This window comes from Rhinatrema bivittatum, chromosome 14 (genome assembly GCF_901001135.1).
Source record: "Rhinatrema bivittatum chromosome 14, aRhiBiv1.1, whole genome shotgun sequence".
Lineage (NCBI taxonomy): Eukaryota > Metazoa > Chordata > Amphibia > Gymnophiona > Rhinatrematidae > Rhinatrema > Rhinatrema bivittatum.
Genome location: NC_042628.1, coordinates 77,331,058 through 77,354,104, shown reverse-complemented (window position 1 = coordinate 77,354,104; position 23,047 = coordinate 77,331,058). Strand labels below are relative to the sequence as shown.

The following is a 23,047-nucleotide window of genomic DNA, read 5'->3' as shown; positions in this document are numbered from 1 at the left end:
AGCCACTTTCATTCTTGTTTATGCATCTGCTTCGCTCTATTGTATAACTCCACCTTAAACCCCACCCCATTAAACTTCATGTCCCCCCTTATAAAGGCAATTTTACCCACCCATCCTGACCCCTCCCAACCATACCTTACCCTTCCCTATCCTCCCTGTACCTCTTCAATTGTTCATTTCGATTCACTCACGCGGAAGTTAGTTAGCTAAGGCTTCTGTTACCTACCTCCTTTAAGGCATCTGTACAATTAGGAATAGAAATACTTCTCAATACCATGTATTCTAGACATTGTTGTTTGTTCATATATTTCTTCTATTTAACTTCTATTTAAAAAGTTCTATTTAAAACATTAAGACTTTTAGACATATAAAACATTTTTTTGTCATATATATTTTTCTTATGTTAAATGTTATTTATAAAGTTCTTCGTTATATGTAATTGCCCCCAAGCAAGTTTTTCAAATGTTCTCTGTAAACAGATTTGATTTGTATATAATGTAAGAAGATCGGTATATAAAAACCATAAATAAATAAATAAATATAAATAAATTAGTCTTAAATGTGCTACTTGCTAACTTCATGGAGTGCCCCCCTAGCCCTTCTATTATTTGAAAGTCTAAATAACCGATTCACATCTACTCTTTCAAGACCACTCATGATTTTAAACACCTCTATCATATCTCCCCTCAGCCGTCTCTTCTCCAAGCTGAACAGCCCTAACCTCTTCAGCCTTTCCTCATAGGGGAGCTGTTCCATTCCTTTTATCATTTTGGTCGCCCTTCTCTGTACCTTCTCCATTGCAACTATATCTTTTTTGAGATGCGGCGACCAGAATTGTACACAGTATGCAAGGTGCGGTCTCACCATGGAGCGATATAGAGGCATTATGACATTTTCCGTTTTATTAACCATTCCCTTCCTAATAATTTCTAACATTCTGTTTCCTTTTTTGACTGCCGCAGCACACTGAACCGACAATTTTAAAGTATTATCCACTATGATGCCTAGATCTCTTTCCTGGGTGGTAACTCCTAATATGGAACCCAACATCGTGTAACTACAGCAAGGGTTATTTTTCCCTATATTTATTTATTTATTTATTTTATTATTTTTATTATACCGAGTTTCATGATAGGAATCACATCAACCCGGTTTACAATTAACAATGTGAGTAAAGGCAGAGAGTAACAAAGTAAAACATTTCCCAATTCAACGTCACATATAGAATGAAACTTAACAGATATAATAACAATATTTAGGATGTGAGAAAGTTACAAAAAACAAGGAAAAATAACTAGGATCTGAAAGGGGGAGGAAATTGAAGGAAGAATATTAACATTTTAGCCAACTGTATCAATTAATAAATATGTATAGTATTATAAAAATATAGATGAGTAGCAAAAATGATCAAATATGATGCTGTTGTGAATTATAATAATAAGATGCTGTGACTGCGTATGAAGTGGGTTTATTACAGTTCACTAACTTTGAGTTTATGCTGATGGGTGGGGAATTTAATCTAGTTCTGGGAACGCTTTTTTAAAATTTTTTTAAAATTTTTTTAAATTTTTTTAAAATTTTTTTAAATTTCATCTGCCATTTGGATGCCCAATCTTCCAGTTTGCAAGGTCCTCCTGTAATGTGTCACAATCTGCTTGTGATTTAACTACTCTGAATAATTTTGTATCATCCACAGATTAGATTACCACACTCGTATTCCTTTCCAGATCATATATATATATATATATATATATATATATATATATATAGAAAAGCACCGGTCCAAGTACAGATCCCTGAGGCACTCCACTGTTTACCGTTTTCCACTGAGAAAATTGACCATTTAACACTACTCTCTGTTTCCTGTCTTTTAACCAGTTTGTAATCCACAAAAGGACATCGCCTCCTATCTCATGACGTTTTAGTTTTCTTAGAAGTCTCTCATGAGGGACTTTGTCAAATGCCTTCTGAAAATCCAAATACACTACATCTACCGGTTCACCTTTATCCACATGTTTAGTAACCCCTTCAAAAAATGAAGCAGATTTGTTAGGCAATACTTCCCTTGGTAAATCCATGTTGACTGTGTTCCATTAAATCATGTCTTTCTATATGCTCTACGATTTTGATCTTGAGAATAGTTTACACTATTTTTCCAGGCACTGAAGTCAGGCTCACTGGTCTATAGTTACCCGGATCGCCCCTGGAGCCTTTTTTAAATATTGGGGTTACATTGGCCACCCTCCAGTCTTCAGGTACATTGGATGATTTTAATGATAGGTTACAAATTTTAACTCATAGATCAGAAATTTCATTATTTAGTTCCTTCAGTACCCTAGGATGCATACCATCCAGTCCAGGTGATTTGCTACTCTTTAGTTTGTCAATCTGGCCTACCACATCTTCCAGGTTCACAGTGATTTCATTCAGTTTGTCTGACTCATCACCCCTGAAAACCATCTCCAGAACTGGTATCTCCCCAACATCCCCATTAGTAAACTCAAAAGCAAAGAATTCATTTAATCTTTCTGCAATGGCCTTATCTTCCCTAAAAGCACCTTTAATCCCACGGTCATCTATGTTTTAAGAAATGAAAAAGTGATCTGAATGACAAAAACAGGAAACAGCATAAGCATTGCCAAGTCAGATAGAAAGCATTGATAAGGAAGGCAAAGAGAATTTAAAAAGAAGCTTGTTGTGGAAGCAAAAATTCATAATAAAAACCTTTTCAGATACATTCAAGTTAAAATGTCTGTGAGAGAGTCTGTTAACCAGTAAATAATCAAGGGGTAAAAGGGGCACTTAGGGATGACAAAGCAATAGAAGAACAACTAATTGAATTCTATACTTTGGTATTCACTGAGGAAGATGTAAGAGATATACCGGTGCCAGAAATAATATTCAAAGGTGATGACTCAGAGGAAGTGAAGCTGGAAGATGCACTAGGGAAAACTGACATACTAAAATGTAGTAAATCACCTGGACCAGATGGTATACATACCCACAGTGCTGAAATAATTAAGAAATTAAATTGCACAACTGATACTGGAAATTTATAAACTAGGAGTAACATTGTCTATGGTAAGAACATAAGAACATGCCATACTGGGTCAGACCAAGGGTCCATCAAGCCCAGCATCCTGTTTCCAACAGTGGCCAATCCAGGCCATAAGAACCTGGAAAGTACCCAAAATCTAAGTCTATTCCATGTTACCGTTGCTAGTAATAGCGGTGGTTATTATCTAAGTCAATTTAATTAATAGCAGGTAATGGACTTCTCCTCCAAGAACTTATCCAATCCTTTTTTGAACACAGCTATACTAACTGCACTAACCACATCCTCTGGCAACAAATTCCAGAGTTTAATTGTGCGTTGAGTAAAAAAGACCTTTCTCCGATTAGTTTTAAATGTGCCACATGCTAACTTCATGGAGTGCCCCCTAGTCTTTCTACTATCCGAAAGAGTAAATAACCGATTCACATCTACCCGTTCTAGACCTCTCATGATTTTAAACACCTCTATCATATCCCCCCTCAGCCATCTCTTCTCCAAGCTGAAAAGTCCTAACCTCTTTAGTCTTTCCTCATAGGGGAGCTGTTCCATTCCCTTTATCATTTTGGTAGCCCTTCTCTGTACCTTCTCCATCGCAATTATATCTTTTTTGAGATGCGGCGACCAGAATTGTACACAGTATTCAAGGTGCAGTCTCACCATGGAGCAATACAGAGGCATTATGACATTTTCCGTTTTATTCACCATTCCCTTTCTAATAATTCCTAACATTCTGTTTGCTTTTTTGACTGCTGCAGCACACTGCACCGACGATTTCAATGTGTTATCCATCCACTATGACCCCTAGATCTCTTTCTTGTGTAGTAGCACCTAATATGGAACCCAACATTGTGTAACTATAGCATGGGTTATTTTTCCCTATATGCATCACCTTGCTCTTGTCCACGTTAAATTTCATCTGCCATTTAGATGCCCAATTTTCCAGCCTCACAAGGTCTTCCTGCAATTTATCACAAGCTACTTGTGATTTAACTACTCTGAACAATTTTGTATCATCTGCAAATTTGATTATCTCACTCATCGTATTTCTTTCCAGATCATCTATATATATATTGAAAAGTAAGGGTCCCAATTCAGATCCCTGGGGCACTCCACTGCCCACTCACTTCCAGAGAAAATTGTCCATTTAATCCTACTCTCTGTTTCCTGTCTTTTAGCCAGTTTGTAATCCATAAAAGGACATCACCACCTATCCCATGACTTTTTACTTTTCCTAGAAGCCTCTCATGAGGAACTTTGTCAAATGCCTTCTGAAAATCCAAGTACACTACATCTACCAGTTCACCTTTATCCACATGTTTATTAACTCCTTCAAAAAAGTGAAGCAGATTTGAGAGGCAAGACTTGCCTTGGGTAAAGCTATGCTGACTTTGTGCCATTAAACCCTGTCTTTCTATATGTTCTGTGATTTTGATGTTTAGAGCACTTTCCACTATTTTTCCTGGCACTGAAGTCAGGCTAACCGGTCTGTAATTTCCCTGATCTCCCCTGGAGCCCTTTTTAAATATGGGAGTTACATTAGCTATCCTCCAATCTTCAAGTACCATGGATGATTTTAATGATAGGTTACGAACTTTTACTAATAGGTCTGAAATTTCATTTTTTAGTTCCTTCAGAACTCTGGGGTGTATACCATCTGGTCCAGGTGATTTACTACTCTTCAGTTTGTCAATCAGGCCTACCACATCTTCTAGGTTCACAGTGATTTGATTCAGTCCATCTGAATCATTACCCATGAAAACCTTCTCCATTACGGGTACCTCCCCAACATCCTCTTCAGTAAACACTGAAGGAAAGAAATCATTTAATCTTTCCGCGATGGCCTTATCTTCTCTAAGTGCCAGCGCCGGTCGTCCATTGCTCCTACCATGTGACAGGGGCCAATCAATGGCACCGGTAGCCACTGTGACATAGTAAGGTCAAAGGCTATTGGCGCCATTTTGAATACCGGCAGCCGACGGCGTGAGTGCAGTTGATGGCTCCCGGACCCCCACTGGACCACCAGGGAGTTTTGGCAAGTCTTCGGGGGTCAGGAGAGTGGGGGTTTTGTTTAAATTCGCTCCTTTAGATGGCCGAATAATTCGGTGAAGATTCATTGCATTTGTGAGAATCGCGATACGTTTCGCTTCCCCACAAATACAACAAATATGGCCCTATACATTGCGGATTGCCAATACGTTGCAAACAAATGCACACCCCTAGCTGCCCCTGTCCATACCACTGTCCTACTAATGCCAGCCTCAGATGGCTCTCCTGCCTTTTGTCCCACTCCAAAAGATGTGACAGTGGCACTTGCTCTCCCAATTTCAATTTCATATGGCTTGAGATGGCTTCCACTCCTAGCCTTCTGTGGCTAAAATAAAAGTATCTTAAATTTAGGAGCAGGATTTCATTTTTTCTCCCTGCTACTACTGCTTGTACTTCTGACAGGCTGGGCTGGCTCTGCAGCAACATCCAATCCTCTGCCCTACCATTCCAACCCCTCCCCTAACCTTGCAGTGACATGATGGAATTGGAACTTAAGGTTTTGATATCATGTTTTATTGATACTGTACCAGCACTTACCAGTACTATTCTAAAACTGAATGAGTGTATCTATTCACAGATTTAAGTTAACTTTAGTGCTTATCAAGCAGAATGTCAACTTGCCAAACAGAGTTAACAGCTTTGTCTGGACTATGCTTGATCTGATCTCCAGGCTCTGACCTCAGCTCTGCTTCCGGTACTGTGCCTTCCTGCCACCTGCCCTGACTCCAGCTTGCCTTGGACTCTCCTTCGGTATCCTATGAACCTGGCCTCTCAGGCTTTGGCCTATCTTTACCTGGATGCCCCCTGCTTCCCTCTGTTCCTGTTGGCGTCTGGAACCCTGCCTCGTCCGGACCATCCTCGGCCCTTCAATACCTCTGCTGCTTCCTGGCTTACTCTTGTCTACACCAACTAGGAGTAGTCACACGGAGGCCAGCCTAAGTGCAGCCGGCCCGGGCACCCAAGGTCTCAACTGAAGGAAACGTGGGTTGGTATTGGCGAAGCTCCAATCGGCCTCCATCTCCTAGCCTGCTCTTCCTCCCGACGGTGGAGACCTGTAGGATTTGCCCTGTGGGTAGAGTCAATCCCACCTCGGGCCAAGGGTCCACCATCAGTGCAACAGATTGCCAAGGCCATGGATTCAGCGGAGCCTTCCGTTCTCCAGGCCATTCCTGGCCTGGCCTTGATGATACTAGTTCTGACAAAGCAGTGGTTCCTAGAGACATTGGCCTCTTCTGTCGAATGTCTCCATGCTTGGCTAGATACTCACCCAAGTGCCACAGCTCCAACATCTGCACTAGTCAGCCCACCGCCTGCAGCCTCTCCCACCAGGGCTTTGCTGGCCCTACGTGCTCCACCCCTTTATTCTTTCTCGTTTGGAAGGCAAGGCTTTGGCGTGGGCCTCTCCCTTATGGGAGCATTTGGACTCTCTTCTGAAAGAATTGTCATGCTTTTTGACTGTCTTCTGTCAGAACTTTGAAGATCCTGGCAGGCACCTAGGCTGTGGCCAGCAGCCATCTCTAACGCTTGCAACAGGGTCAGAGATCCATCAACGACTACATCATTGAGTTTCGGACTCTAGTCACTGAATTGGCATGGTAAGAAGATTGTCATCGAGCCATTTACTTGGATGGTCTTTCATCCCAATTGAAAGATTAACTCGCAGCCGGAGAACGTCCCTCCTCTCTAGAGGATCTAATTGACTTGACAGGCCAGATTGATCACCACCTCCAGGAATGTCACCATGAAGTTCGGACTCCCCGACATGTTGCTGTGGAGCGATCCCGCTCTCCTCCTTCCACAAAGCCCGCTAGTAGTGGGCTTCAATCTACCATCAAGTAGGAGGAACCTATGCAGCTGGGTCGTGGGCGCCTTACTCCAGAGGAACGTCTTCAATGGAGGGACTCCGGCTTGTGCCTGTACTGTGGGGCTTCCGGCCACTGCCTTCAGACTAGTCCTGTCTGACCAGGAACCTCCCAGGCCTAAGTTCAGTTGGGGTCCTGAACCTGGGCACTACTACTCCAGCCCCTCAATTATCATTACTAGTTACTCTAACTTGGGACTTCCATTCTTTCTCCACCATGGCTCTAGTTGACTCTGGAGGTGGGAGTTTTATCTTGAAAGACTTGGTACACCTCCTCGGTAAACCTACTCATGCCATTGAATTCTCTCTGCGGATCGCCTCTATCCTTGATGAAACACTACCTGGGCGGATCTCCCAGCTACTCACCAGCGCTCTCCATGAGGAGGATATTGAAATTCTTGTGTTGGAGAAATCCATTCATCCTATAGTCTTGGGGTTGCCATTCATCCTATAGTCTTGGGGTTGCCGAGGTTCCAGCATCACTCCCCCCAGTTTGACTGGGGAGCTCTACAGCTCACTGAATGGAGTTCCACTTGTCACCAACAATGTCTGAAGAAGGTGGAGCCTTCACCAGCGGTCCCTCTTGCAGTAGCCATTTCTGGTCTTCCATCTCCCTATGGAGACTTCGAGGATGTCTTTTCTAAGCAGAAAGCAGATATCCTTCCACATCTGCATAAGTTTGATTGTCTGATTGACCTGCTACCGGGCACTACCCCTCCCAGGGGCAGGACGTATCCATTGTCTCAGCCTGAAACCCGAGCTATGACCGAATACATCCAGGAAAACCTAGCTAAGGGATTTATCTGACCGTCTATCTTGCCTGCAGGAGCAGATTTTTTCTTCGTCAAGAAGAAGGATGGGTCATTAAGACCTTGTATTGATTACCGCAGCCTAAATGCAATCACCTGCAAGGGCATATACCCGCTACCCTTGATTTCCGAATTGTTTGACCGCCTTCAGGGCGCCACTATCTTTACTAAGTTGGACTTGGGGAGTTCCTTTCCCCAAAAGGGGTGGGTTTGGGAAAACATATTTATTAAGGTACTTCCACAAGCACTAGAAGGAGCTATAGGTTAAGACTTGCAAGAGTTAGGATTCTGAGGTCTAAAATTCTGAGGCTCAGAACTGCAGCTTTGGGTTGTGGTCCTGAGGATTTTTGAGTTAGAGTTTAAGAGCTGGATGTCTGGGGAAGCCAAAGTAGACATAAGGATAATCTTGGGGTAAAGGGTCCCTCAGACAAGTGGGCCACCTTTTCTTTCTTTTGCAAAGTCCAAAGTGGGAGTATTTTATACTGGACAGAGCAGTTATCAGTGGATTCATAACAGTCTGGGCCTTGGTGGGAGCCAGAAAAGTTGAGATTCTATTTGGAATGGACCCTCAAACAACATGAGAAGTCAACTGAGAAATCAGTGTCATTTTTTTGGATACTGTTTTCTGCAATCTGGATTATCTTCTGGATTTTTGAATTTTACAATAATTGTATCTTTTGTTTTGGAACAACCCTTGGAGTGTAGACTGTTTTCTTTCAAGTGCGCGACTCTCTTTGGGCCCCATAGCATTTTGTTATTCACACAGTTGAAGAAACCCTGTACAAGGGCTGCAGAAAGTTTTTCCCACCTCTGTAGTCGCTGAAGATGATCTCTGGCAAAGTAGAGGTTACAGATGCTTCAGTGCATAGAGAGAGGAATAGCCAGCAGAAAAAGGAGGTGATATTACCCCTGTATAGGTCCCTGGTGAAACCTCACTTGGAATAATGAGTACAATTCTGGAGACCGCACCATCAAAAGGATATAAACAGGATGGAGTTGGTTCAGAGGGAAGCAAATAAAATGGTCAATGTGGTCTTTATCATAAAGCATATGGGGACAGACTTAAAGACTTTATCATGCTGGAATTCTTGACCACATTCTCTGACAATAAATACCACAGCTTTATTGTGCACTGAGTGAAACATATTTTCTCCAATTTGTTTTAAATCTGTTGATTGTGAGTTTCATGGAATGTCTACCTGTTTTAATATTAATTGAAAGGGTAAATATCCATTCTTTATTTACTGTTCCACCCTACTTATGATTTTATAAACATCTATCATTTTCCGTCTCAATTATCTGTTTTCCAACCTAGACACAGGAGAGCTATTTCATCTATTTCATCATTTTTTTACCTCCACTACACACTGAGCTGAGGTTTTCAATATGTTACCCACAGTCACTTCAAGATCCTTTTCCTGTCTGGGAACTCCTCATGCAGATCCCAGGATTGTTTATCTATAGTTTGGATTATTTTTTCCTACGTACATCACTTTGCATTTGTCCACATCAAATTTAATCTGCCATCTAGATGCACTGCTCACCACTCTGGCAAGGTTTTTTCTGCTTTTATTTTAACTTTGAATATTTTTGTGTCATCTACAAGTTTGATTATTTCACTCATTTCTCCTTTTTCTAGATTTTTAATGAAAAGGTTAAACAGCACTGCTCCAAGTAAAGATCCCTAAGGCTCTCCACTAGTCATCTCTTTCCACTGGGAAAACTGACCATTAAGTCATATTCTTTGTCTCCAGTCCTCAGTAAGACGTTGCCCCCTAACCCAAGACTTCTTAATTTCCTGAGGAGGTCCTTTTGAGGGATTTTATCAAATGCCTTCTGAATATCCAAATACACTTGTATTCACATGCTTAGTCACACCTTCAAAGCATTCTAAAAGATTAGTAAGTCGTGACATCTTTTGCTAAACCCATGCTCGCACTTCCCATTAAGCCATGTTTATCCATATGATCAGTAATCGTGTTCTTAACATTTGTCCTTAACCTTTTCTTCCACCATTTAACCTGCACCATGTCAGACTAACTGGTCTGTATTTACATGGCTTGCTCCTGAAGCCTTTTTTGAAAATTGGCATTGCCTGACTTACAACAGTTCTAGCAACTATACACTTTACAAATTCTAAACCGTGTATATAAATTTTTAAGAGAATGTTTACAAATTTATCATGAGGTATTCTATCTGCACCTTCGCATACCCCAATGTATATCTTAATCTATCGTCCCCCTCTTATTTTTCCTCCTCCAAGTTATACATCCTTGTTATAATGTAACTTTACTCTCCTTCAAATTGTATTTACTGTTTGGTTGGTTATAGTTCCTAATTGTTTGATGTAAACCGAGTTGATTTGATTTGTATCAAGAAATTCGGTATAGAAAAGCCTTTAATAAATAAATAAATAAAATTGCATTGGTTACCCTCCAGTCCTCAGATACAGAGGCTGAGGTGAGTGATTGGTTATAGATTATCAGTAGCAGGTCTGCAATTTTTATTTTGAGTTCCTTTAGAACTCCAGGATAATGCCATAAGGTCCTGGTGATTTGCTTATTTAGTTTGTTAATTTGCTCTAGCATCTATTCCAGACAAACAGAGGCTAACATTCAAAGTCATTTAGCCAGATTAACTCACATGTTATCTGGCTAAATGCCTAGTTTCAATATCCTTGGTACATTTCTGGCAAACTTTTGATGGCCAGTACTATTTTTGAATATGACATCTGACTGGAATCATAGGGAAAGCTCCGTCTGACAATACAAGACCATCAGGGAAAATTGTAAGACTATCATGATCCCAGGCGAGAAAGGGGGAACCAGAAGGGGCTTGGAGGCTAGGGGTGGGAGGGGGTCTCATTGTTTTGTTTAGTATAAATATTGTATACAGTGATATCTTAACTTGCACCTTTAATTAAATCATGGCCTTGCAATCCATAGGCAGTAAAGAATTTTAAACTATTTTTCATGTAATGTGTAAATGTTAGCTTGACAATGACAATAGAATCCCATTCCAGATGTTTTCAAGAATACTGTATGTGCTGCCTTTCTTCCTTCAAGGAGACAAAATAATCATATGCTACAGCTTCCCTTGAGGATAGGAGCGGGGCAATATTTTTCAGTGAGACTCAGTGGCATTCATTGTTTCTGAAGAATGTAATTTTAACTCACTGCTGATTGATCCAGTTGGAATATTGGGTTGTCCACCTCCATATGTCCATTTTCCTGAAAGAAAAAAAGATACCTTAATGTGAGCAAGACATATTTTATATCATAATTCAAAGAACACAAATCTACATATCTGGAGAACCCTGAATCCAGTCCCACTACTTTCAGCTCAAGGAAGACAATGAGCTGGCTAGGATAAAACTGAGCCCTATAACATGGCTGATGCTGGAAAATCTTATGACCTTAACAGAAGGACACAAGGAGAAACAACTTTGGCAGAAAATATAGTGCCATCTTTTTCAGTATATTAATAAAATAATTAATGAAATTCAGTAGTGGAATATCATCTACCTTTCATTTTAGCAGGATTACCATATTTACAGAATTCAAAACTGGGGCACAAGGAATGAGCTAATTTTTCTCCCATTCAAATTACATTTTCTTTGGTGGCAAAGAAAGAATGAAGAAGACTGATGACAACCCAGTAGAAGGCACAAATGAGCAGCTTTGGTGCTCCTTTTCTGCTGCTGTCTTTTCTATCTGCATTTTTCTATCTGCATTTTTCACTCAAAGCACAATAAAGCTCTGGAATTTGTTGCCAGAGGATGTGGTTAGTGCAGTTAGTGTAGCTGGGTTCAAAAAAGGTTTGGATAAGTTCTTGGAGGAGAAGTCCATTAACGGCTATTAATCAAGTTTACTTAGGGAATAGCCATTGCTATTAATTGCATCAGTAGCATGGGATCTTCTTAGTGTTTGGGTAATTGCCAGGTTCTTGTGCCCTGGTTTGGTCTCTGTTGGAAACAGGATGCTGGGCTTGATGGACCCTTGGTCTGACCCAGCATGGCAATTTCTTATGTTCTTATGTTTCGATGCAAAACTAAAATAACAAAGGAGACACAGGGAATAACAAATGCTGAAAGAACATCCATGACCTGTAGGAGGCGCCTGCATCCAGACCTATCTTCAGTCTTCAGTGAGTCTCCTATGTCCCAGCAGCCCGGGTCCCTACGGGCTCCTCCTGGGGGACCACGAGCTTCCAGGGCAAAGTCTTTGTTCAGCTGCTGATTCACCAGGCCTTGCCCTCCGACAGAAGGGACCTAAGAGGGTTGATTCTGTCTTTGGTAGTACTAACCCTACCTCGGAACAGGGGTCCACCTTCTGATTCGTAACAGCCAAGACCATGGACCCGGCAGAGGCTTCAGCTCACCAGGCCATTCCTGGACTAGCCCAGAAAGTCATGGAGCAGCAACGGATATTAGAATCTATGATGTCTTCCTTGGAGCGACTCAACACCCGTCTTGATTCTATAGCGGCAGCTCCTCCATCATTACCACTATCATTCGTGATGCAGGGTAATACCCCTTCCATGATTCCATTACCTATTCTTTCATGTTACACTGGCGAACCTCGCTTGTGCCAGGGATTCCTCGACCAATGCAGCATGCACTTCCATCTTCAAGCCTCCCTCTTTCCGGATTATCTTACAAAAACTATATATATCCTGTCTCTGTTAGAGGGTAAAGCCCTGACCTGGGCTTCTCCCTTCTAGCGACAGTCAGATCCAGTCCTGAAAATCCTTCCTAAGTTCTTGGAATTGTTTCAAACTGTATTTGATGATCGAAGGAAACAAGTAGTCACTGGCTCAAGTTTCTACAATTTAGACAAGGAAGTCAGCCACTGGCTGATTACACCATTGAATTTAGAACCCTTGCCTCTGAACTCCATTGGGAGGAGAACTGTCTCTGGTCCATATTTTTTGAGGGCCTGTCATCCAGAATTAAGGATGAAATGGCAGCCCGGGAGTTACCTCAGTCGTTGGACTCTATCATTGACTTGGTGACCCGGATCGACCACCGGCTACAGGAAAGAGCTCGTGAGGGATCGAGCAAGAGAAGGCACATGGCGGTTACTACTCCTTTTTGCTCTTTTGCTTCCGTTTCTCGAACTGCATCTACCACAGAAGGGACTGTCGAAAAACCAATGCAATTGTGTCGTGGTCCTCTTTCTCCTGAGGAACGGCAAAGATGTCATAAGGCAGGCCTCTGCCTATATTGTGGAGGATCAGGCCATCTCATTGCTCATTGCCCAATACGTCCGGGAAACTCCCAAGCCTAGGCTCCATCAGGGGAATAACCCTAGGCATCACTTCTCCGGCTCCCCCACTAACTCTGCATGTCACCCTGTGTTTCGGAGATCACCAGTTCTCCACCCTGGCTTTAGTAGATTCTGGAGCCGGAGGAAGTTTCATTCTGCAAGATGTGGTTGAACAACTGCACATTCCTACTCATCTGTGTCTAAAGCCGTTAATTATATCTTCCATCCATGGAGATCCCCTGCCGGGGAGAATAACTCATCACACAGTTCCGATGGAGTGCCACATTGCACCGAACCACACTGAAAGTATTTCCTATGTCATCCGGAGAGCCATCCATCCTATAGTTCTTGGTATTCCGTGGTGCAACATCACAATCCACAGTAGCCTGTTGGCTACTGTTTATTTGTTCCATGGAAACCGATATGATGTTTTCTTAACGAATGTCGGTATACAAAACTTTAAATAAATAAATAAATAAATCTTTAAAACGTATCAACTGGGGTCCAGCATGCCATAAGACCTGCACTAAAGAATCAAACTCCTCCTGTAGTTTCATCTGCACTTCCTGTCTTGAGGGATTGCCGCCACAATACAGTCAGTTTGCAGATGTCTTCTCCAAGAAAGCTGCTGACACTTTGCCTCCACATCGAGAATTTGATTGCAGCATTAATCTGATTCCTGGAGCTACCCCGCCTCGCGGTAGGATCTATCCGTTATCCGCCCTGGAGACCCGGGCTATGACTGAATATATCCGAGACAATTTACAGAAGGTATTTATTAGGCGCTCTAAATCTCCAGCCGGGGCTGGCTTCTTCTTTGTTGGGAAACAAGATGGTTGGACTCAATGCACCTCTGATTTTTTTTTTACCTAAGCCAACTACTGTATGTAATTCTGTTCTTTTATTTTGGATTCCAGCTTTTATTTATTTATTTAACAATTTTATATACCGCATATCAAAATTTCTATGCGGTGAGAAACTAATTGCACTTTACATTGAATTTTGTTTTGCCACTGTAATCGTGAGTCCTTTGGGGAGGACAGTAGTTCCAAAGCATCTTCAGAAGAGAGTCTTAAATTGGGCTCACGATTCCCTGTCTGGTGGCCACGCTGGCCGAGACAGGACATTGGACTTGTTGAACCGCTATTACTGGTGGCCAAACATGAGACAAGATGTACGCACTTATGTGAATTCCTGTCCTACCTGCGCTAGACAAAAGCCCCGAGTTGGTCAATCTTGGAGATTATTGCAACCACTGCCTATACCTACTGAACTATGGACTCATATAGCTACGGACTTTGTAGTAGATCTGCCTACAACCAATGGGAAAACGGTCATTTGGGTCACGGTGGACCGTTTTTTTAAGATGGCTCATTTTGTTCCGGTGGCCAAACTGCCTTCAGCACCAGAGTTAGCCTTGCTGTTCGTGCAGTACATCTTCCGTATTCATGGTCTTCCACAGGACATTGTGTCTGACCGGGGCCCTCAGTTTACAGCCCATTATTGGAAAGCTTTGTGCAAAAGGGTTGAGGTTCAACTCAGTTTCTCTACCGCATTTCATCCCCAAAGCAATGGCCAGACTCAGCGCATGAACCACTCCTTAAAGACATTTCTTCGCGCCTTTGCTAATGACAGACAAAACAACTGGGTACTACCATGGGCCGAGTTTTCCTACAATAATCAGATTCACTCAGCTACTGGGAAATCACCCTTTCTAGTAGTATATGGGAAGCAACTTAAACCACCGCTACCACTGTCATGTCAGTGTCGTCACCGGCAGCCCAGCTGTCTGCTCAGCAATTGCATGGACTCTGGAGGTCCATCCAAACTAAACTCACTGCATCAGTGAGCTCCGCCAAGAGGCATGCCAACCGACATCATTGGCCAGCACCAGTATTCCTTCTAGGAGATTGTTTTTGATACTAAGCCAAACTCTTTCACCTAAGGTTGCCTTCTATAAAGTTGGCTCCTAAATTTTGCGGGCCATTCCAAATTGCTGAAAGGGTTGGACTGGTTTCCTATTGCTTACACCTGCCTACTACTTTACTTATTCACAATGTATTTCATGTCTCCCTTCTTAAACCAGTAGTCCTTTCTAGATTCCATCAGAGACTGCCTGATCCTGTGGCTAGCCCCGCTGCTGATGACCCTACGTACCAGGTTCGAGAGATCCTGGATGTACATTTCTTCAACCGTTGCTGGGAATACTTGCTGGCTTGGGAAGGTTGCGGTGCGGAGGAGAACACCTGGGAACCTGCTCCCAACATTCTCGACAAATCTCTTCTGCAACAGTTCCACCTGGACCATCCTGGTAAACCGGGTCCTTTGAAGAGGGGGAATAAGGGAGGGGGTACTGTTGCGGTCCAGGTCGCTAGACTAGCGACCGGGTCTTTACCTTTCCTCCCCGCTGCAGGCCGCGATGAGGTCCGGCATTCTCAGGCCTCTCCGCGGCGGCGTCTCCACGAGGGAGACGCCGCCAAGCTCCGCTCTGGACTCCGCCCCCTCCTCGGGGTGCACGCGCGCGAGGGAGGACCTTTTAAAGGTCCAGGCACAGGAGTCTTCGGCCAGCCCCCTTGATGATGTCAGACGCCAGCAGAGTACTTAAGGCCAGCGTCTGCTTAGGGGATTTGCCTTGCAACGAAGTTCCTCAGTTCCTGAGAGTCAAGTTGCGTTCCTGCTGTTCCTGATCCTGGTCTCGCTGTTCCTGCTCCTGATCCTGCTGTTCTGGCTCCTGATCCTGCTGCTCCTGGATTCTCCTTGGTTTGCTTCTCTGGTTCCTGACTCCGGCTCCGCTTACGATATCCTGTGTCTGCCGCCTGCCTCAACTTCTGGTCTGTCTTATCTCTCTCGCTGCTGTCACCTAATTCCCAGCAATATGGGTCCTCACGGGCTCCTCCCGGGGGGATCTCGGGCTTCCAAGGTGAAGATTCCATCTTCTCTTCTAGTTTCACTACCGTCACCTAAGTCCCAGCGGTCCGGATCCTCACGGACTCCTCTCGGGGGGGGGGGGGGGGGGGGGGGGGGGGGGGGGAATCTCTGACTTTCAGGGTGAAGACTCCACCTTTGCCTCTGCTGTAGTTCCGCCTCCCGGCCTGCTCCAGCTCCACAGAGACTTCTCTTCCGATCAACGCACTCCGCCAGGCCGGCCCAAGGGTCCACCGTGCTGTCCGCAACAATACCAGCATAAATTTCACGCTCAGTTTATGAAGTCGATTACAGTAGGGGGAGAATTCGCTCCATAGAGTAAAATGTTGCAGAAAGTAGTCCTGGAACACGAGGATATCCTTATGTTCATATAACAGTTTTTTCCCTGCCCAAATTGCCCGTAGGATTTCAGTTTTTTGCATGAAATCTAAGAATTTAGCGATAACAACTCAGGGCCTATTGGTTCCTTCCTTACGAGGGCACAAACGATGAGCACGCTCCACTCTCAGTGGGCCACATGTCGTCGCTAGATTCAGTGATTCAGCTAGCCAGGTTTCTAAAAGGCTTACCAGGCCAGCATCTGAGAGTGACTAGGGCAATCCAACGAAACGAAGGTTATTCCGTCACGAGCGATTTCCCAGATCTTCCAGCCTCTCTTCCTGCTTGGTTAAAGTAGCTTGCAGTTGCGTCACAGTGTTTTCCAAGGCCGCAATGGAATCTTGATTTACTGCTACCCGCTTTTCCAGGTTCTCAAACAGATTGTCCAGAGCCGTGACTCTATTGTTCACCCTGGAGTGTTTCGCTATAATTTCCTGAATCTCTGGCTCCAAAGCTCCCACCACTGCTGCCTTGAGTTCTGCGACCATGGCTCCAGAAAGCAGGGCTGCCTCTGGGCCATCTTGTCATTGGCTGGGCGCGCCTTCTCTTTTTCCTATCTGGTAACCAGGACTGACATACCCGGGAATACCTTCATGGAACTCCTGGTGTCTCACTAGCAATCTTAGATGGAAATACGGAGCTTAGAGGCTGCGATGGAGACAGATGCGAGCGTTGGCAGAGACAGAGCAGCCATATCACATCCTGCTCTGTTCAAGGCATCACGTGATCTCCCCCTTACACGCTGGTTTTAATGTGAAATCCAGGAATGCCCATGCTCTCCCCTTTTTTGGGAGAAATCTTTGTGCGCGCAGTGGGAGATACAAACATACCAGGCACCTTTTAAAATCTGCTCAGTGTTTGCCGGCCCAACATATTTGTGAATCTCCCGGTTTTGTCACACAAATGGGTTAAGGCTTTTCAGGCTTGAAGAAGAGATATTTGAAGGGGGGATATCATTTGAGGTCTACAAAATTGCGCATGGCATGGAACAGGTAAAATAAGGACGGGCTAGTTACCCTTTCAAACACTAGGTCTAGGATACTCATTTAAGCTGACAAGTAGCAGGTCTAAAACACATTGGAGGAAGTGTTGTGTTTTTTTTACTCGACACACAATCAAGCTGTGAAATTGATTGCTGTAGATTGTGGTCAATGTAAGTAGCACACTGGATTTAGAAAAGATATGGACAAGTTCCTGAAAGAAAAGCCCATAAATAGTTACTAACTACGGACCTGAAGAAGCCCACCACTTGTTCTAGGGAATGAGTGGCCAAAACTTGCTTGTCTTTTTAGGGCTTGGCCTCTGTCAGAGTCAGGATGCTGGGCTCCATGGACCTTACGGTGCCACTTTTGGTGCCACCTTGCCTATCTTTCTGCCTCAAACCAAGTCTTGGAGTGTCATTTCCACTCTTGCTGTCTCTTATCCTCTGATGGTACCTTGGAAAGCTCCTGCCACTGCTGGTACCCCCTGTGCCCCCTTCGTGCCACTTTGTCAAAGTCTAAGCGCCTTGGAGATCTTTCCTCCTTCTGATGAGGTTTTCACACAAATTTCATTAGAATTAATGAGAAAACTCCCATTTAGGAGCCCAAAATAGGCTGCAGTGCTTCCTCTATTGACTTTGATGACAAATGAATGAACAAAGAAAACAAACATTTTCATTTGAAACTATTGAACCAAATGAAGGTGCCCTACAAAACAAATGAACAAACCAAAATAAACATTCTTCCTCTGCACATCCCTAACCCTTACATTTCCAATAGGGGTCCTAAGTGACAATCGATGTACATGGTTTGTAAACCACACAAATTCTGACAATTTCCAAACCTGAGGTGCCCACTGCATATATTGTGTTTGAGGAATAGCTTGTTATGTGACTACAACAAGAGTGAAAATGTTTTCCTACCTAGATTGAAATTTTTAGCTGAACCAATCTTTTAAGAACACTTGCCCACAACTATTTTCAGTTCATTCTGTTCTGGACTTCAGTTTAAGGTACAACGGTAACTTGATGTGAACTCTCACCCTTTTTACTTCTTTCTTACTGATATTTATATATTGTGTCTTACGAAGTTATCGAATAAGTATATATACTACCAGGTTGTATTTAATTGAAGATATTTAGTTTCCTGTACCCCAGTTATTTGTATCCCCTGTTCCTTGTAACGCTCCCTTGTGACATTCAGTTTCATTGTAAACCGTTGTGATTTGTATTTTTTACATGAATAAGAACATAAGAAAATGCCATACTGGGTCAGACCAAGGGTCCATCAAGCCCAGCATCCTGTTTCCAACAGTGGCCAATCCAGGCCATAAGAACCTGGCAAGTACCCAAAAACTAAGTCTATTCCATGTAACCATTGCTAATGGCAGTGGCTATTCTCTAAGTGAACTTAATAGCAGGTAATGGACTTCTCCTCCAAGAACTTATCCAATCCTTTTTTAAACACAGCTGTACTAACTGCACGAACCACATTCTCTGGCAACAAATTCCAGAGTTTAATTGTGCGTTGAGTAAAAAAGAACTTTCTCCGATTAGTTTTAAATGTGCCCCATGCTAACTTCATGGAGTGTCCCCTAGTCTTTCTACTATCCGAAAGAGTAAATAACCGATTCACATCTACCCGTTCTAGACCTCTCATGATTTTAAACACCTCTATCATATCCCCCCTCAGTCGTCTCTTCTCCAAGCTGAAAAGTCCTAACCTCTTTAGTCTTTCCTCATAGGGGAGTTGTTCCATTCCCGTTATCATTTTGGTAGCCCTTCTCTGTACCTTCTCCATCGCAATTATATCTTTTTTGAGATGCGGCGACCAGAATTGTACACAGTATTCAAGGTGCGGTCTCACCATGGAGCGATACAGAGGCATTATGACATTTTCCGTTTTATTCATCATTCCTTTTCTAATAATTCCCAACATTCTGTTTGCTTTTTTGACTGCCGCAGCACACTGAACCGACGATTTCAATGTGTTATCCACTATGACACCTAGATCTCTTTCTTGGGTTGTAGCACCTAATATGGAACCCAACATCATGTAATTATAGCATGGGTTATTTTTCCCTATATGCATCACCTTGCACTTATCCACATTAAATTTCATCTGCCATTTGGATGCCCAATTTTCCAGTCTCACAAGGTCTTCCTGCAATTTATCACAATCTGCTTGTGATTTAACTACTCTGAACAATTTTGTGTCATCTGCAAATTTGATTATCTCACTCGTCGTATTTCTTTCCAGATCATTTATAAATATATTGAACAGTAAGGGTCCCAATACAGATCCCTGAGGCACTCCACTGTCCACTCCCTTCCACTGAGAAAATTGCCCATTTAATCCTACTCTCTGTTTCCTGTCTTTTAGCCAGTTTGCAATCCATGAAAGGACATCGCCACCTATCCCATGACTTTTTACTTTTCCTAGAAGCCTCTCATGAGGAACTTTGTCAAACGCCTTCTGAAAATCCAAGTATACTATATCTATCGGTTCACCTTTATCCACATGTTTATTAACTCCTTCAAAAAAGTGAAGCAGATTTGTGAGGCAAGACTTGCCCTGGGTAAAGCCATGCTGACTTTGTTCCATTAAACCATGTCTTTCTATATGTTCTGTGATTTTGATGTTTAGAATGTCCGTATAAAAAAGTTAAAAATAAATAAATAAATAAATAAATAAATAAAAGTGGACGCATACAATTGCACCATCTAAAGCAGTAGTATTCATTCCCACCCCTCGATGGCCATCAATAGGTCAGATTTTCAGGATATTCCTAATGAATATGCATGAGATGATTTGCAGGCATCTGCCTCTATTGTATGCAGATCTATTTCATTCATATTCATTAGGGATATCCTGAAAACCCAACTTGTTTGCGGCCCTCACGTGTTGGGAATGAATACCACTGATCTAAAGCTAAGGTGTAAAGCACACTTACTAGCCTACCCATGGTACATTTTTTATTTGTGGGGCAGATATTCAATAAAAGCTGAGCTCTTAAATTTAGGTCTCTGAGTTTTCAGCTGAAAATTAACATAAATTTAGGAACCTAAAAATTAGGCTTCTACATTTTCAGTCTGCTATTTATTTGCTTAGATTTAAGATCTTAAATTAGGTGCCTATTTCTGAAAATCAGTGCTAAGCTCCTAACTTTAGCTCCCCACCCTAACTCCACACCATAGCCACCCACTTTTTAACTCCTAAATTTAGGGGCCTAATGAAACTAGGAGTCTAAATTAAGGCACTCAGCCCTAGTACATTTTCAAAAGGGAAAATTTGGGAGCCTAACTCCCAAAGTTAGGATCCTAAACTCTTTGAAAATTGACCCCTTGATGTAGATTCCAACCAAACCTCCCAAATGCCCCCTGAAAAACCTCTTTTCTATAGGGTTATGCATATGTATGTAAGGAACCTCTGCTTTCCTGCCAGAAGGAGTGTGCTAAGTAATTGGGGAAGTTTAGAGAGACGTACTGGAGAGAGGTTTGGGTTTTGCTCCGCCATGTGGATATTGCAAAAGGTGTTGCCTTATCCTTTTTCTCCATTAGGCACCATTTTAGGTTGTGGTATTTTTAGTTAGATTTCTTGAAGGCAAGAGTTCTTTCTCGCCTGTCTTTTATTTTACTAACTTATTACAGAAGGGTTTTCTGTTTTCTCCCTTTGCAGGTCAACCTGTAATTCTGACCTGTTTCTACTTGTTTGTTGCTCCTGTGATCCATTTTTTGGAGATTTTCTTTGTGAGACCCCAGTATGAACTGTTTGCAGAGGAATGGGGCATCTCTGTGTGTGGTTAACTCAAGGGGTAGGGAAGGTTTTGGCAGAGTTCTATCACTCCTCCAGGGGGTAGACCTGTCCGTGACCCAATGCAGAGGAGTTTCAACTTTCAAAGATCTGTCTTGTGTGCTCTCTCATTAATGGGGCAAGATTTTCCATCCTTCCTGTCTCTACTTTGGTTTTCCTCTTTTTGTGAAAGACTATTTTTGTTCCATCTGGAGCTGAGTGCTCTTGGTAGCAGGGAATCAGTTTCTCTTCTATTCGGACAAGGCGTCTTTCACCTAGGAAGAGCCTGAGGAGTAATGGTCACATCTGAGAAGTGGAGGCCTGTCCCCTGCTGTAGGGAAGGAGTTGACGATTTTTGAGGACTGTGTTCACTACTGACTCAAGTGGGCTGCACTTGACAGGATAGTGCCCGCTGATACTGTTATAGGGAGCTCTAAAATATTTAAGACGACTTCAGGAAAGCAATGAGAGTTGGGACTTATGTTCTGATAAATTATTGCAACTTTAAACTAACCATTCTATATTAGGGAGAAGATGTGATAAATTTGGGAGTGGAAGGAGGATTGAACTATCTTCAATCTGAGTAACTGGCAAGATACAGAGATCAAGTGTTAAGGAATTTACTTCTGATTTGAGTGCTATAAATATTCTTCAGTCTTCTATTCAACTATCAGTAGAGAGGTTGGAAACCACATTGCTTCTCTACGTGATTTTTTGATTCAAAAGCCTGTGATTATTATCCATGCTGTTTACAGAGAAGAAACAATGCAAAAGGGCCTTGGAGTTCAGCTTCTCCAGACAGGGAGCCCTGGCACTCAGATGGGGAATGAGAGCAGGTAGGGTCCATCTCTCGTTCTGTGCCTCTGGGAGCCATCCCGCCCTGGTATTACATGTACATTCAGCTGGTTGAAAATTAACTTAGCAGGACAGGGTTCAGCTTCTTTCATCTGTGTAAAAGGTATTTAAGCCTTGAAAATGTATCCCATATATTTCTGCAAATTGAATATTTTTAGCATTTATTTTCTGTATAAATTCATGAGTATATTTTCAAAGGGGTTACATGCAGAAAATTAGCATATATGCTTGTAAGTAGCCTGTATTCATGTTCATGCTATTTTATAAAGTTTCATGTGTACATTTACATACTCAAAAAGGGGTAATCTAGGGGCTTTCTGGGACCAGTTCAAGAGGAACATTCAGAAATTGCTATTTTATAAGAGATATTCACATCTAAATTATCTAACTTATTTGCCCAATTTTACACCTGCTAATTGGGTAGCACAATGGATATCGGACTTGTCTGTTGTCTGCAATATTTGGTGAATTGGTGGAGGCTAAAAGTAAAGTGCGAGATGATCTAGGTCAGGGGTGGGCAATTGCATTCCTGAAGGGCTGCAAACCGATCGGGGTTTCAGGATATTCCTAGTGAATATGCATGGGAGTGATCTGCATACAGCTGAGGCAGTATGCATGCATATCTCTGCCATGCATATTCATTAGGGATATCCTGAAAACTCGACTAGTTTGCAGCTCTTCAGAGGTGTCCACCCCTAATCTAGATGAACTCCAGACGGACTAGGTGAACTGATAGAGGTAATAACCTGGCGATTTCAAATATCCGTACAAGAAAGTACTTAACGTGCGTCCATTCTAAAATACCTGGTTTTATGTATACACGTTCTATTTTTTTATGCGCCTAAAATATACACATATATTTATAAAATACGTAGGAAAGGTAAGTGCTTTCATTGCGTGTGTTCTGAAACATACTTTCTGAGCATAAGTACCCAGTATTTTATAAACTGCACAGCTTCTGCTACACAGTTTATAAAATAGAAGGATAAATGTCCATGCGTCCACTTATGCATGTACATGCAGTAATGTGAATAGGTTTAAAAGTTTTCATACAGGTAATTTTCAACAGTGTATGTGTC

General features: G+C 42.5%; 1 protein-coding gene across 1 annotated transcript in view; it reads right to left on the bottom strand.

Moving 5' to 3' along the window:
* The window catches only part of LOC115075937 (IgGFc-binding protein-like), a 400,171-nt gene that overhangs the window by 334,456 nt on the left and 42,668 nt on the right, over window positions 1-23,047 (bottom strand). Inside the window, exon 4 of the mRNA XM_029576916.1 lies at window positions 10,948-11,001. Coding sequence (XP_029432776.1) covers window positions 10,948-11,001 — 54 coding nt within the window. The remainder of the gene's footprint in view (window positions 1-10,947; window positions 11,002-23,047) is intronic.